The sequence below is a fragment of the Acyrthosiphon pisum genome, chromosome A2 (genome assembly GCF_005508785.2).
Source record: "Acyrthosiphon pisum isolate AL4f chromosome A2, pea_aphid_22Mar2018_4r6ur, whole genome shotgun sequence".
Taxonomy (NCBI): domain Eukaryota; kingdom Metazoa; phylum Arthropoda; class Insecta; order Hemiptera; family Aphididae; genus Acyrthosiphon; species Acyrthosiphon pisum.
The window spans coordinates 87,927,422-87,941,286 of NC_042495.1; the positions used below are offsets into that span (position 1 = coordinate 87,927,422).

Sequence of the window (13,865 nt, forward strand, 5' to 3'; positions counted from 1 at the left end):
GATATCATATATTAAACCACAGGAGCATCACGACTGAAACCGCTGTCGAAGAGGTCATCAAATTTGCAACTCACGGGGCCGCTGGCAACTGGAGACAGAAAGGGCTCTACGTCCTGGTCACCCTCGACGTCAAGAACGCCTTCAATTCCTTATAGTGGCCCGCGATCAACGAAGCCCTGAGGAATAAGAACGCCCCAGAGTACCTGATGCTGATGATACGCTCATGGTTATCCAAGAGGGAACTTCTCATCGGTGACCAGAGAAAAAGGAAAAGCGTCACCTGTGGCGTGCCACAGGGCATGGTTCTAGGGCCCACCCTGTGGAACGTAGTCTACGATTATCTACTCGACATCGAGGTCCCTCCAGGCGTCCACCTGATTGGCTTTGCTAATGATCTTGCGGTCGTTGGTACAGCCAAGACTGGGGAGCTTCTAGAAGAACTGGTCAATCCTACTCTCGACACAATAGACAGATGGATGACAAGTCGCGGGCTACAGCTCGCCCATCACAAGACAGAGGCCGTCATGCTCACAAAGAGATGGGCATTCAACCTCCCCCGGCTTAGCATAGGTGGCTCCCAAATTTCCCTAAGTGATCAACTGAAGTACCTCGGTGTCATCCTCGACAAACGTCTCTCCTTCGTCAAGCACTCCGAGACCGTAGCAAAAAAGGCCTCAGCCACAGCACTGGCCCTATCAAGGCTGATTCCTAACATCAGCGGCCCTTGCCCTTGGAAGAGAAGACTGCTTGACTCGGTAGTAGAGAGCCAACTCCTGTACGGTGCACCTGTCTGGTCAGCTACGGATAGCTCCACGGCTAAAGTCAAAACTATCATGAGGAGACCACAAAGAACCGCCGCATTGCGGACAATAAGGGCCTACAGATCGGTGTCCGATGAAGCAGCTTTCCTTCTTGCTGACCTGCCTCCTGTCGACCCTCTAGCAGAGGAACGGGCTAGAATCAAAGCAAGACTAGCCGAGGGCCCTCCACCAGATGCTCCTCTCCTATCAAAATACGAGAACAAAAAAGAGGAGAGAAAGACAACCATCAGAGATTGGCAATTAGGATGGTCAACCACGCGGAAGGCTTCCTGGGCAAGACGCCTCATCCCGGAAATCGAGAGATGGAAGAACCGAACGACCCCGACAGTCTCGTGGAAGTACCACATGACGCAGACCCTAACGGGGCACGGCTGCTTCCAATGGTACCTTCATCGTATGGGCAGGGCCCCTAGTCCGCGCTGCATGCACTGTCAAGGCCGCTCGGACACAGCCGAGCCCATGCTCTTCCACTGCGCCAACTGGGTGGGTTGCAGAGAAGATCAGATTCTCCGGAACCGACTTGGCCGACCGCCAGTCACGGCTGACATGCCAGACATACTGTGTGGCCTCTTAGCTGATGACCTCCCCGTGAACCAGTAGAAGAAGGCTGTGGTTCTAAGCAACGCGGAAGAGGCGTTCAGGATCTTTTATAAAATGGTAGAAGACTATATGTTAGCAACGGAAAAAATCAAGCAATAATAGTGAAATTAAAATTTCTTTTTTGTCGAAATTGATAGGGGATGACGGTATAAATAATTATAGAAACTTACATTAAGGGACCTCGCTACTTTCGTCAATTATACCTGAAAAGACCTAAAGTATTGACAAAATTAAAGTTAGTTAACGTTATCCGATTTTGATTCTGAAAAAAAACTCAATTCGCCAGACAATTGTCTACAGATCATACGAAGCACTTTTTAAAATCTAAATTTTATATTATTGTGAACTGTAATTGAAAACTTGAAAATATCAATTTTTCGGATCATAATTAAAATTAAAATTAATATTAAAAACGGAAAATGTTTCGTACGATCCACAGACATTTTTTCTGCTAAATTCAAATATTTTTTCAGAATCAAAATTAGAAAACGTTAACTAACTTTAATTTTGTAAAGACAGATGTATATTTCTGTAAAATTCGTGTAGTGAAATTGATATATTGATCGAGTTATTGACATGTATATGCGCGTACGAGAGACGATACCCGCATTTGATTTCACTCACAATAATAATCATTTACAACTAACACATATATCTCGGGTGGCTATGACAAGATTAGCCTAAATGTAGCCCTTTAAATAATGACCCTAGCAAGGCCCTTTAATTAGTACTTATTCAACCTAATTGGGGATATTATTAATTCATTGGATAGTATCTCAATGAATAACGATACAAATATCCTGTTTTCGTGAGACGAACAAGTTAGATGTATTTATTAAAAAATTTACTTGTATTTACTTGTAATTACGTAAGTCATTGAGTATGTAGAATAGTATAGTCGGCAAATCACTTAATTTTCAGTCGGCAAATTATAGTGAATACATCAAACACAATCAACCGCAAACGATACTACACAAACCCAAATCAACTCACAAATAATCGTAGAAGAACTAGAAATGGCATTGAGAACCAATGCCCGGGAAATCCCTTGCTATTTTTCAAAATGCCCCCCTTAACGGTATCAAATACCTTGTAATGGAAATAATAACACGTTTAATTTTGATTTGATTGAGTTATTACCTCATTAACTTTTCTTTTTATTATTTGTACTGTGTTAGGTATTTTAACAATATTTTCTTTTAAATCATTTAATTGCATAAAGCAATGTACAATTAAAAATACGTATAACAAGGATTGATTTTACAATATTAAAATGATTGGAATGGACTCACGGACGTTGCCTGGTAACTGTTGGTGACTGACTCAGATGTTGCGTGTAGTTTAACCGAGTTTATCCTGCGATGACGATAATGACGAATGGTCGGCAGTCGCACAATAGAAATATTATATAATATTAATACTTGGATGACGTGAAAATAACGTGTGTTAGTAGAGTAGGTAAAATTGTTGATAACGCACTGCGTTATCAACAATGTTAATATTCGAGCGAACGTGCGAAAAAAACTACAAGTCGTCAGTGCACAACTGAAACTCGATCGGCGGTATCAAAATCCCGAAACGGCAATGCAACACGGCGGCTCGATCGGCGGTTTGTTACAGTTACGAAATTGCAATGCAACATGGCAGCTCGATCGGCGGTTGCGATGGGACGATACTTGCCGCGCTGTCTGTGCTCCCGAGTATATGGTGAAACACCAGACACGGCAAGTGGTAGGCGGCGGCGGAAACTACGTTCGGCGGCGGCGACGGTAACGAGGATTGTCGTGCTGTTTGTGCTCCCGTTGGACGGTGAACACCAGACACGGCAAGTGGTAGGCGGCGGCGGAAACTGCGTTCGGCGGCGGCGACGGTAACGAGGATTGTCGTGCTGTTTGTACTCCCGTTTGAACGGTGAACACCAGACACGACTAAGCTATAGGACGGAAAACTACAATATTTACTATTGCCTGCTCGTCGGGGTCAATTTATCATATACTCCGGCGGCTTTGGTTTTCGAGAATATGGACTTCTGGGTGTTGCGTTTTGGTGGTATTTGATGGTATATTTTCGGAGGATTGTCATATGGTGTTGTTGATCGAATCCGAAGATGCTGTTTTACTTATAAGTTAATAATTTAACTTATAAGTCGTAGTTTTTTGTAATTAAATGTCGCTGGTACGCAACGTGCAATGAAGCTGGCGCGTACGGCGACATCTAGTGTGGTTTTCATGTATGTAGCGTTGAGAACAACGCATGTATTAGTTACATAGTAGTCAGCGGGTGGCGCTCCGTCCACGAATTTTATTACGGATATGGTATAAGTGCACGCTATTCGAAGGAATATATCATTTCGTCTCGTTACAACTTACTCGAAATTTTCAACACTTTAATAACGTATTCCCTAAATACTGAAGACATGGGTTTGTTATCCTGATCCTCAAGCCCAATAAGAATAAACATCTCCCTGAAGGCTATCACCCAATCACTCTAGTCAGCACACTATTTCGAGCAAGCTACTTGAAAAAATCATTAATCGTAGACTCATCTGGTTCCTAGAAAAATAAAATATATTTCCCCTGAACAAAATGGTTTAGGACAAAATAGAAGCACACTTCACAATCTATTAAGTATCAAAAAAGAAATTGAAATAACTAACGACATCCACCCATAAGGTCCTTGGTCTTCTAGACGTTCGCTATCTTCTTTGATCAGTGACCAAGTTTCGCTCGCGTATGTGACTATTGGTCGTAAATAGCTGTGGTAAAATAGTGTATTTGAGTTGCGTGATAGAAGTTTTGATTTAAGAGGACGCCCGCATGCGTTGTCTCTATTTTACAAATGCACAACAAAAACTGTTTTTCTCGGGACAACCATGCTCCCCTGTATTTATAGTAGAATTACTAAAATTCCACAACACATAAGAAAGAACTTAATCTGGTTAACCTTAACTCATCGATTACCGCCTGTTATTTTATCGTTAATTTAATCGTGCATATTGTTGTTGCTGTTTATGTTAATGCCTAGGTATTTAAATACCTTAACTTTCTTAAACCTATAATCATATACTATTATATGGTCTATGGCTGGGGCTTTTCTTGCTACCATTACGTATTTCGTGTTTTCTTTATTTACACACAGACCTTTAGTTTTACTTGCTCTCAAAGTTTAGACGTAGTATTTATGATTTCATCTCTCATCTCTCCTATTACTACAATTTCATCAGCGTACCCCAGTACTACTCGTTCCCCACATAATTCCATTTTTCGACCATCCCATACTTCTCTCATTACTTTGTCTAGTGCTAAGTTAAATAGAGTGGGTGATACAGCATCCCCTTGTCGAAGGCCAAATTTTACCTCAAAGATTTCTGACATTTCTTGCAGGAAACGAAATCTGCAAGCAGCTTATTTGTTACATCCTTTTATGAGACCTACATACATTTTGGGGATACCTAGTACTTCTAATGCTTTCCATAGTTTGTCCCTATCAACTCTGTCGTAGGCTTGTTTATAGTCTATAAATATAAGGTGCAACTCTTTATCAAATTCATAGAACTTAGCCATTATCTGCCTCAGAGTAAAAATATGATCCAGTGTTGATTTGCCTTTTCTAAAACCACAAAATAATTTACATACTTAAAAAAATAGTATGTAAAGGGAACCTACTCAATTTCATCCAGAACCTGTTACTCCAATGTACCTTCTAAGTCAAATCATCAAACTTATACATACAAGAAAATGGAGTCTCTCAGGGTTCTACGATCTCAGTAACACTTTTCCTACTAGCTATAAATTACATTTCCAAGTAAATACCAAAGCCTATTATTGCCTTGCTCTGTGTCGATTATTTCTCTATTTAATGTCGTAGCAACCCTATACCAACAAAACAAATACTACATGACGCCACCAATGAACTAATAAAGTGGTCAACTACATCTGGGTTTAGATTTTCAGATGAAAAAACCAAACTCATGATATTCGACAACAAAAACAAAATCTCAATTAATATGATTAAAAATGTAATCAAAAACGACAAAAATATTAAAATTTTTGATATAATATTTGATTCAAAATGTTCTTGGACGCCCCACATACCACACCTAAAACAATCTTGCATCTATCGATGACACAATATAGTAAAAACATTATTTCATACCTCACGGGGAGCCTATTCCTCTATACTTATAAAGATCCACAAAGCACTCATCCTGTCCAAACAAGATTATGGTTCATTCTTATTCTCTTCAGCAAACCAATGTCACCTAAAAAACCACGAAACTCTTAACAACTCGGGCATGCGGCTAGCAATAGATCACCGTGGTCTATCTCTTTAGATATTAATCTCAAACTACATCAACTCTCAAAAAAAGATACAAATCCTAAATCATATAAATACTATTACAATGAAATCATACCCAAGCCCTACCATACACACAGATTTACACCAACTCATCTATAATAGATCAAAATTTAGGAGGAGATATCATATGTGGCGACACTGAAATCCAACATAAACTGTCCGATAAATACTCAATTTACACAGCCAAAGCCATAACTATACTAGAATCAGTTTAAATATTTCACCTGATCCGTAGATGTATTATACTAAGTGATTTCCTAAGCACAATAACAAGTCTTAAAAACATAGTCAATCCTTCCGATCTGCCGGTAAACACACATCCTTTATGTAGATTCCCGGTCACAGCAATATAGTAGTCAACAAAAAAGCCGATGAGGTCACAAAACTCTCACACAGCTCACCTAAAGACATCACTATTCCAGGTTTTACTTACACAGACGCAAAAAATTCACAAAAAAATCACACTACCAAAGTGTGGCAACAATATTGGTTAAAACAATCGACTAAACTTAACGAAATCAAAATGTCAATACTCCCATTGCCTCCACCGTCAGATTTCTTCAGAAGTCAAGAAACAATAAAATTATAAATTGTCTCAGAAAAGGCCACACCTCACAAACCCATCGCCATCTAATGACAAGAAACGACCCACCCAAATGCTATACCAGTGGTGTCCAACTAACTATGTATTAAGCATATCCTAACCGAATGCAAAAATCATCAATTTTTATAGTATAGAATTGTCTAATCTCAAACACATAAAAACAAACATTTTTATGATTTACCTCAAAATGATCGTGATTTTTATGGTCATAAAAAATTATTGGGGAAACACTCGATTTAAAAAAAAAAAATTTTTTACTATTTACTATTTTAAAACTTCTTAATATGTTTAAATCAAGTTTTTTGACTGACCAAAAATTTTATTATCAACAATAATTGAAAGAAAAAGGTGGACAAGTGAGTACTGCTCAGCTGTACAGTAGTTATCGAGCATGTCGTAATGGATGTGTTATATTGGAATTCAATGATAAATCATTGCATACGATAAACGATTATGAGCATACACGTTGTATCATGCTTGTACAATTTAAAAGTTTAATAGAACCTATTGTTTTAATTTTTTAATCCTTAGATATATAAGTTGAACATCTTATAAATTTAATATACTACAAAATAATTGTTATATTTTAAATTCTTCTTAAAATCGTTCTTTTATTTAAAAATTTAGATTCCTCACAAGATTTCTCATAACTTATATGTGTTTGTGTACCTTAACAAAAAAAAAAAAAATTAGCGGAAAGTTATTTTTCATAGAACGATTTTCTTAATTTGTGTAACTCAAAATCTAATAAGCCTAGACACTTGAAATTTTCGCCCAATATTTATATTAGCAGTTTCTAGGTATGGTAAAATCTTTGAAATATTAAATATTTGTTGAGATATTTATAGCTATGAAAAATGTTTAGATTTTGTAAATTTTTTAAAGTTATTGTACTAATCACTTTTTGGTTAGAAATTCATAAAAAAAATGTCATATTATACCAAGCATTATACATTTTAATAGAAGATTTCCCACTAGTTTTTCAACCCTTAAAAAAAAGTTTACCGGAAAATAAAATTTATTTTTTATGAGTGTGAATATAAAATGTTTACAGTATTTGATATTTAGCGGTAAATTAAAGAAGTAAACTTTAAACAGAAAAACTTTTACGATATTTACAGCCATGAGATATTTTAGCCTTTAAGTTTTAAATTTGATTATTTAAACAAGTAGACTAGGACCAGGCCATCTTAGCAGCGCCGTTTTGGGGTGGGTTTAGATAATAATGTTAGTTTTTTGTTGTCCTCAAAATTTAAATATTTTATCAGTCTTCCAATTGGTATGTCAATGGCACTTTTAAAGTAGCATATAATTTATTTTCACAAGTATACATAAAATTAAATAAATCCTTCGATGGTGTACATCCCCTTATTAATGCTCTTTTGCCAGATAAAAGAAATCAAACGTATGAAGGACTATTTAAAATACTACTTGAACTAAAACACGGATAAAAACCAAAATCGGGAGCTTACAATTTTGAGCAAACTACAATCAAATTAATTAAAAACAAGTTCACTGAAGTTCAAATTCAAGAATGTTTATTTTATTTAACAAAAAATCAAACATCTAACAAAAATGATCGACTTAAAATTAGTGACCTGGATTTATTTTCGAAGTATAAAAAAAAGGAATTTTCAATTTATATTAAAATGATTTTGGCTTTAGCGTTTGTTAAAATTTAAGACATTTTCAATAGTATATACTTATTATATGATGAACTGTCTGAAGAAATATTCCCTCTCTAAGAATGGTTTGAAGAAAACTACATCGGTACAGTTATAAGAAATCGTCGTCAAAGCCCAAGTTATCCCCTATAATTTGGAACGTACATGATTGCGTACTTAATAAAGAAGATTAAGTAATCATGCAGAAGCTGCAAATTGTTGGCTTAACTTTTAATGGCAGTTGACCACCTGATACTATGGACATTTATATCATGTTTAAAGAGTATACAAAGTGGATGAGACACCTTTCGCCGATTAGAAACAATTCTCAAATTTAATGTATTTAGAAAAAATTATCCAATCTACTTTATTACAAATAGTAAAATAAATTACTATAATAGCAATAATATCACAAAATATACTATGTAATTTTGGCAGACCGTCTGTTAAAGATTAGAAGCGTTTTTCAAATTCAAATTTAACACATCCATTATAGTGTCCCAGATGACACGTTATGTACAGCAGAGCAAGGCCCACATGCCAAACGCTTTAATTTAATAATTTTTATAAACTATCTATTTCCCTAAAGGTTAAACCTAATGCTAAAAAAAAAATTAATCATAACAAAAATTGTTACATCAAATTTAATATTACACTATGATTATGAAATAAATTTAATTCATACCATATATTTTGTAATAGTTGATTGTCACTGTTGTAGTTTGTTTTATCAGCAATTTCCTCTTTAATAATGCCATTAAATACTTGATCATCAATAATTTCCTTTTTAATAATGCCATTAAATAATTGATCATCAATAATTTTCTTTTTAATATTTTCATTAAATTCTTGAACACAACAACCATCAAGTGAGAGAGGCAACACTCCAGAACTGTGGATTATAATATCATCATAAAGAAATTATTTAAAATAAAAATTGCATTATCAAATTTATTACAGTATGATATAAATTAAATTCATACCTTAGATGCAATAATTCACTATCATTGCTGAGGTCTGTTTCATCAGTAATAATTTCCTCTTTAATAATGCCGTTAAATACATGATCATCAATAATTTTCTTTTTAATATTTTCATTAAATTCTTGAACTCTAGAACTGTGTAGCATATCATTATACCAAGAGAGATTACATAAAAATTGATTTTTTATTAATTGGTAGGTAGGTAACTAATGTATAATTTAGATACAATACACAAATTTAATAATACCTACATACATTATGAAAATTCCTAGTTTTATAAAATACAATTTTCTTAAATGGATGTTAAAATTGCATTTTGTAATTCTACACTAATAATTATAATGCTCACTTGGAATTGATCGCACAATCATCAATAGTTTTTCTGAATGGTTTCATATTGAATTATATCTTCTTAATTGTTTGTTTTTTAATTAGTACTGTGAACATGAACCATTACAATCAAGTATACCTTTTATGACTTTTCATTTCATTGTAGAAGGGACAAAAGTGTTGGGTGTTTTTTAAACTGCCATAAATATATGAAAACACTGATATAAATGGATAACGGTAATAAATTATATTGTAAAGACTAATTAAAAAAAAAAATAGAATTTCTATATAGTTGTACATCACATTGCCTTCCTATTCCTTTTACAATTTTACATTCATATCTGTAGTACACTAATAAGAAATGTATTGGTACAAACCAGCGTAAAATTATCTCATATCTATATATAATAATAATAATTATGAACCATATATTAATGTATTAAGTATTTTTTTTTTTTTTTTGGGGGGGGGGGGAGAAAGCAAAAAAAAAAGACCATAAAAAGTTTTATGCAATAGATATGAAGAATTATGTTGTTCTGAGAAAGTTATAGGTAATAGATTACATAGTGTTAAGACAGTGATTAGATAAGTAAGTCTATCTTTAACTAGTAGATAATTTTACACAATCAATGACTAATTATTTTCCGAACAATTTAGCTCAGGGACTAGAACCTTTTGAATTTATCGGTATTGGTTCTGGTACTGGTTTTCCAAAAATAAAATAACTGTTCCGGATCGGTTCTGGTTTTTTGATTAAAAAAAAACTAAAGGTATCATTTCCAAATAATTTTGGTACCGGTAACAGATAATTTCGGAAAAGAATAATAATTTTAAATACCTATCGGGAATGCTGGTTTAATTAATAGTCTGAGAAATATTAGAAAAATCATATGATCATACATAGTTTATACATAAAATATTTCATAGGCGCAAAGTGGGGGGGCTTGGAGGGCTAAGGTTAGCCGTAGCTCCTCAAAAACGTAGGACATACAATTTTAATATGCTATATTGCAATAGTCTGCTTACCTTTAATATATTCAGCCCCCCCCCCCCAAGCCAAAAGTTGAAATTGCGCCTATGCAGTAATACCATTAAATTATTTTATTTTTGAACCTAAAAGAACCTATTTAACTAAAAAATTTCAGTTCGGTTCCGGTACTTTAATAAAATAAAGGTTTTGGTTCCGGTTCCAGACTGGTTCTTTTAGGTTTGGTACTAGTCCCTGTTAAGCTAAAAAATATTCTCACAAATCATTAGATTTTAAGTTATAATCACATGTATTAGTAGGTTTTATGGTATTGCTTAAATAAGTATCTTTAAATTTTCGAAACAATAAAGTCTTGGTTTCATGGGAAAAAATGCGGCGAGTGAGTACAGAGTAACCACAGGTAAAGGGTTTATAAGTTACAAATTGCATAAAGAAATGTTTCAAGCCACATATACAATCAACATTATTAGTATGAGCAGCGGTATTTGGATTATAAATTGAATGGAGTGATTTACAGTCATATGATTAAAACCTATCCAAACAATAAAACTAAGGTTAAAAGTTTTAACTATAAAAATTTTAAAGTATGACAAGAAATCGCTCCTTATGCCTGCCGTTAGGTTTATAATTGCTCATTAAACCCTATGGAAAGGGAAATAGTCCACAAAACGAGTAACCTTACGTCTTATGGTGTGACAAGTATAATCGCTCCATACGCCTGCCGGCTCTGTTAGCCAAAGCTCTTGGTTACAAAAAATTTAATTAGATTCAGACCCATGGATATTATATTTGCAGCGTTTCTTATAGCATCACGACTAAATTGTACTGAAAAAAAGGAAAATTCTTAAATAGGCAGTAAGGCACCATCATTTTTAAAAGGTGAATTTAAATATGTTACAAAAAAAAGAAATTGCCAAAATCGCATAGAAGCTATAATGCAATAACATTTTACATTATATCTACATTTCTTTCTATATTTATATGGAAAACTTTAAGTTTGATATTCAATTATTATTTACTTACTATAAACTATTGATATGAGATTAGATCAGAGATACATTTATGACAACTTTGTGTCTTAATAGGCACTTACCTACTATTTACTACAAATTGACATCATACAACTTGAGCTGATATTATTACCATAATACATAATAATATCATCTGCCATTCTCCCACAATCTGTACCATCGTTAATAATTGTTACTAAAAAGTAAAAAATGACAAAACTTAATAAAAAAAACAGTAAAATGTCTGATGTCTCTGAAGTCTGAAGAATGAAGATAAATCATATATCCGTTCGATCATCATATTATTACATTTACCATAATATTATAGTATTAATATAATATTATACCACTTATCAATATTCTGATAAGGAAGAGACCCCGAAATTGCCTATGCATATCTTATAAGGAGTTTTTATAAAAATATTTATTTTTCATATCGACGCCCCAGTTCAAAACTGCAACAACTCGAGTTATAACAAATCCAAGTTATGTACACCATCTTATAGACGATCTTATAACGATTTCAGTTCAAGAACGCAATAAAATATAGTTAAATTATTGACCACGAGAGAGCATTTTCAATATTATAATTTACATTACGTTACATAGAAAAACAATATAGAAAAAACATTATACCCAACAAACCAATAATTATTTGAGTTGTTGCAGTTTTGATCTGGGGCGTCGATATATAGGTACTTACGGATCAAGGTGTATGGTGTATCAATACACCTTGTTGTGGTTTCAAGCCTCAAGGTGATTGAATAATAATAATTATTATTATTATTATTGTCTGTATTGAAATTATACGAATAAATATCAATTATAATATGGAGCGGTAGTGCGGGACTAAGCGTGGCACTCGGACTCGGGTACTCGGAGTTCAGTCGAGGGCCACGAGAAAAGAGAGTCAGTTTGAACTTTGAGCGGGCTTGGGGGCCCGGCATGTCGGCCGTCGCCCTGGACGCCGCACCACGGTGCAGCACGGTGCAGCCAACCACGACAGGGGGACCAATCATAAATAGTGAACTAGGTCTTGTTGATAACAATGATAGCTCTTGTATTTGATTAAAAAATAAAACACAGATTTCTATATAGTACAGAGTGTAGCTAGTCTGTTTGTATAAATATTTTTATTAATTTTTCTGTGGTATATTGTATTTTGTATAATTAATTAATTAATAAAATCGACATAAATGTGATTGATGTTGACAGGTTGTTTATTCTTGAATTGTGATACGGATCTACTTTTTAGTTTTTGTCTTAGGTACTAATGTTGTAAATTTTAGCCTAAGTAATATACATTGTTGCTTAAAGTTTAAACAGTTCAAAAAGTAAAACAACCTCTTGGTAAAATAAATCAATCAATGATGTTAGACGAGCTGGCAATCGATTATTCCGAGTACTTAAAAGTCAACAATGAAAATGAGGTAACTTCATTGAAACTAAAATATTTGATAGGCAGTACACTTAGGTATACGTATTTATATTACGATGTAATACCGTTGCTTATAAATACTAGTACTATACTCCGTTCGAAATCAAGCCCGGATTAAGACATTTTGAGGCCCAGGGGCCAAAGTTTTAAATGAGGCCCTTGTACGAAAAAAAAAAATATTAATGTATATAATGTGTTCCGTGGTGAAGTGACCAGCCGACGTCATATAAAAGTATGCCAAAAATGATAAAGAAATAGCCTTAAAAGATTGGGTCTAACTTTTTTTTTTTTTAGTTATGGTCAAATTTTTTTTCAAAATCATACATATCACGCATTTGTCTAGGTATTTTCAAAAGTTTTTATCATTTTTATGTATTTTTTTAAATGTTAAATATATACCAAGTTATGGGCTGTTGTATTTTGACCAAGTGTTTAATTTCCAGACCATTATGAATATTCAATTGTGGTTTCCCAACAAAGTTCAAATTTCATTTAGACACTTTTTGCACGATGGCGATGATATGATATATTTTGTAATATGTGTGTGTTATGTACTTATGTATGAATAAGAAATTCATGCCAGAAATTCTGCCCACGCTTATTCCGCAACCTTATCATAGCTTTATGCATATAGTTACAGTCATAAGCCAGATCTGCATGCGGCGTACCTGTTTTGGTCCGCTGCTCGTGGTTCTAACGTTCTTATTCCAGACGAAGTATAGAAATTATATTAAATATACTCTGGATTTTGTTTGTATTCTCAGGTTGGTGCGCTAAAAGATGTAGTCGAAGATATGCTCACCAGATTGGAAGAGTTTCAGACATTTATGGAAATGGTAGATATTAATTTCTTAAGAGGATATCAGCGCACTATTCGTTTTCTCTCTCTGGCCCACGCGCAACATAGAAAAAACGCGTTTACGCAAAATCATTTTTTCTATGCGTTTAAGGAATCTTAGAGTAAAGTCACCTATTACAAAAAAGATAATAATATTTTTGAGGGAATGACATATTGATTTTATATTTTATTATTATTTGACTTTGTATTCCACTTTCAAAATAAATAAA

At 34.1% G+C, this 13,865-nt stretch overlaps 2 protein-coding genes across 8 annotated transcripts in view; one reads left to right on the forward strand and one right to left on the reverse strand.

Moving 5' to 3' along the window:
- Positions 1-1,845: 1,845 nt before the first annotated feature.
- On the reverse strand, positions 1,846-11,680 carry LOC100572014. 7 transcript variants are annotated; one of them, XR_003839653.1, is made up of 7 exons: positions 11,443-11,679; positions 11,032-11,174; positions 9,381-9,468; positions 9,032-9,166; positions 8,734-8,940; positions 4,078-4,301; positions 2,644-3,973 (listed from the first exon to the last, which is right to left on the reverse strand). XR_003839653.1 is itself a non-coding variant. In XM_029490679.1 (6 exons), the coding sequence occupies exons 3-6, from the start codon at positions 9,425-9,427 to the stop codon at positions 2,690-2,692; spliced, it is 477 nt and encodes a 158-aa protein (XP_029346539.1). In that variant the 5' UTR covers positions 9,428-9,468; positions 11,032-11,174; positions 11,443-11,680; the 3' UTR covers positions 1,846-2,689. The 7 variants fall into 7 exon arrangements, 6 of the variants coding, with proteins under 6 accessions (XP_029346539.1, XP_003244664.1, XP_029346534.1 ...); XM_029490679.1 differs by lacking the exon at positions 4,078-4,301 and having other exon boundaries at positions 1,846-2,777; positions 11,443-11,680; XM_003244616.4 differs by lacking the exon at positions 4,078-4,301.
- A 764-nt stretch (positions 11,681-12,444) lies between these two features.
- LOC100160719 (protein cappuccino-like) overlaps positions 12,445-13,865 on the forward strand; it is a 3,543-nt gene continuing 2,122 nt past the window's right edge. Inside the window, exons 1-2 of the mRNA NM_001246146.2 lie at positions 12,445-12,789; positions 13,562-13,633. Of these exons, the coding sequence (NP_001233075.1) occupies positions 12,727-12,789; positions 13,562-13,633 (135 nt within the window). The 5' untranslated portion in view covers positions 12,445-12,726. The remainder of the gene's footprint in view (positions 12,790-13,561; positions 13,634-13,865) is intronic.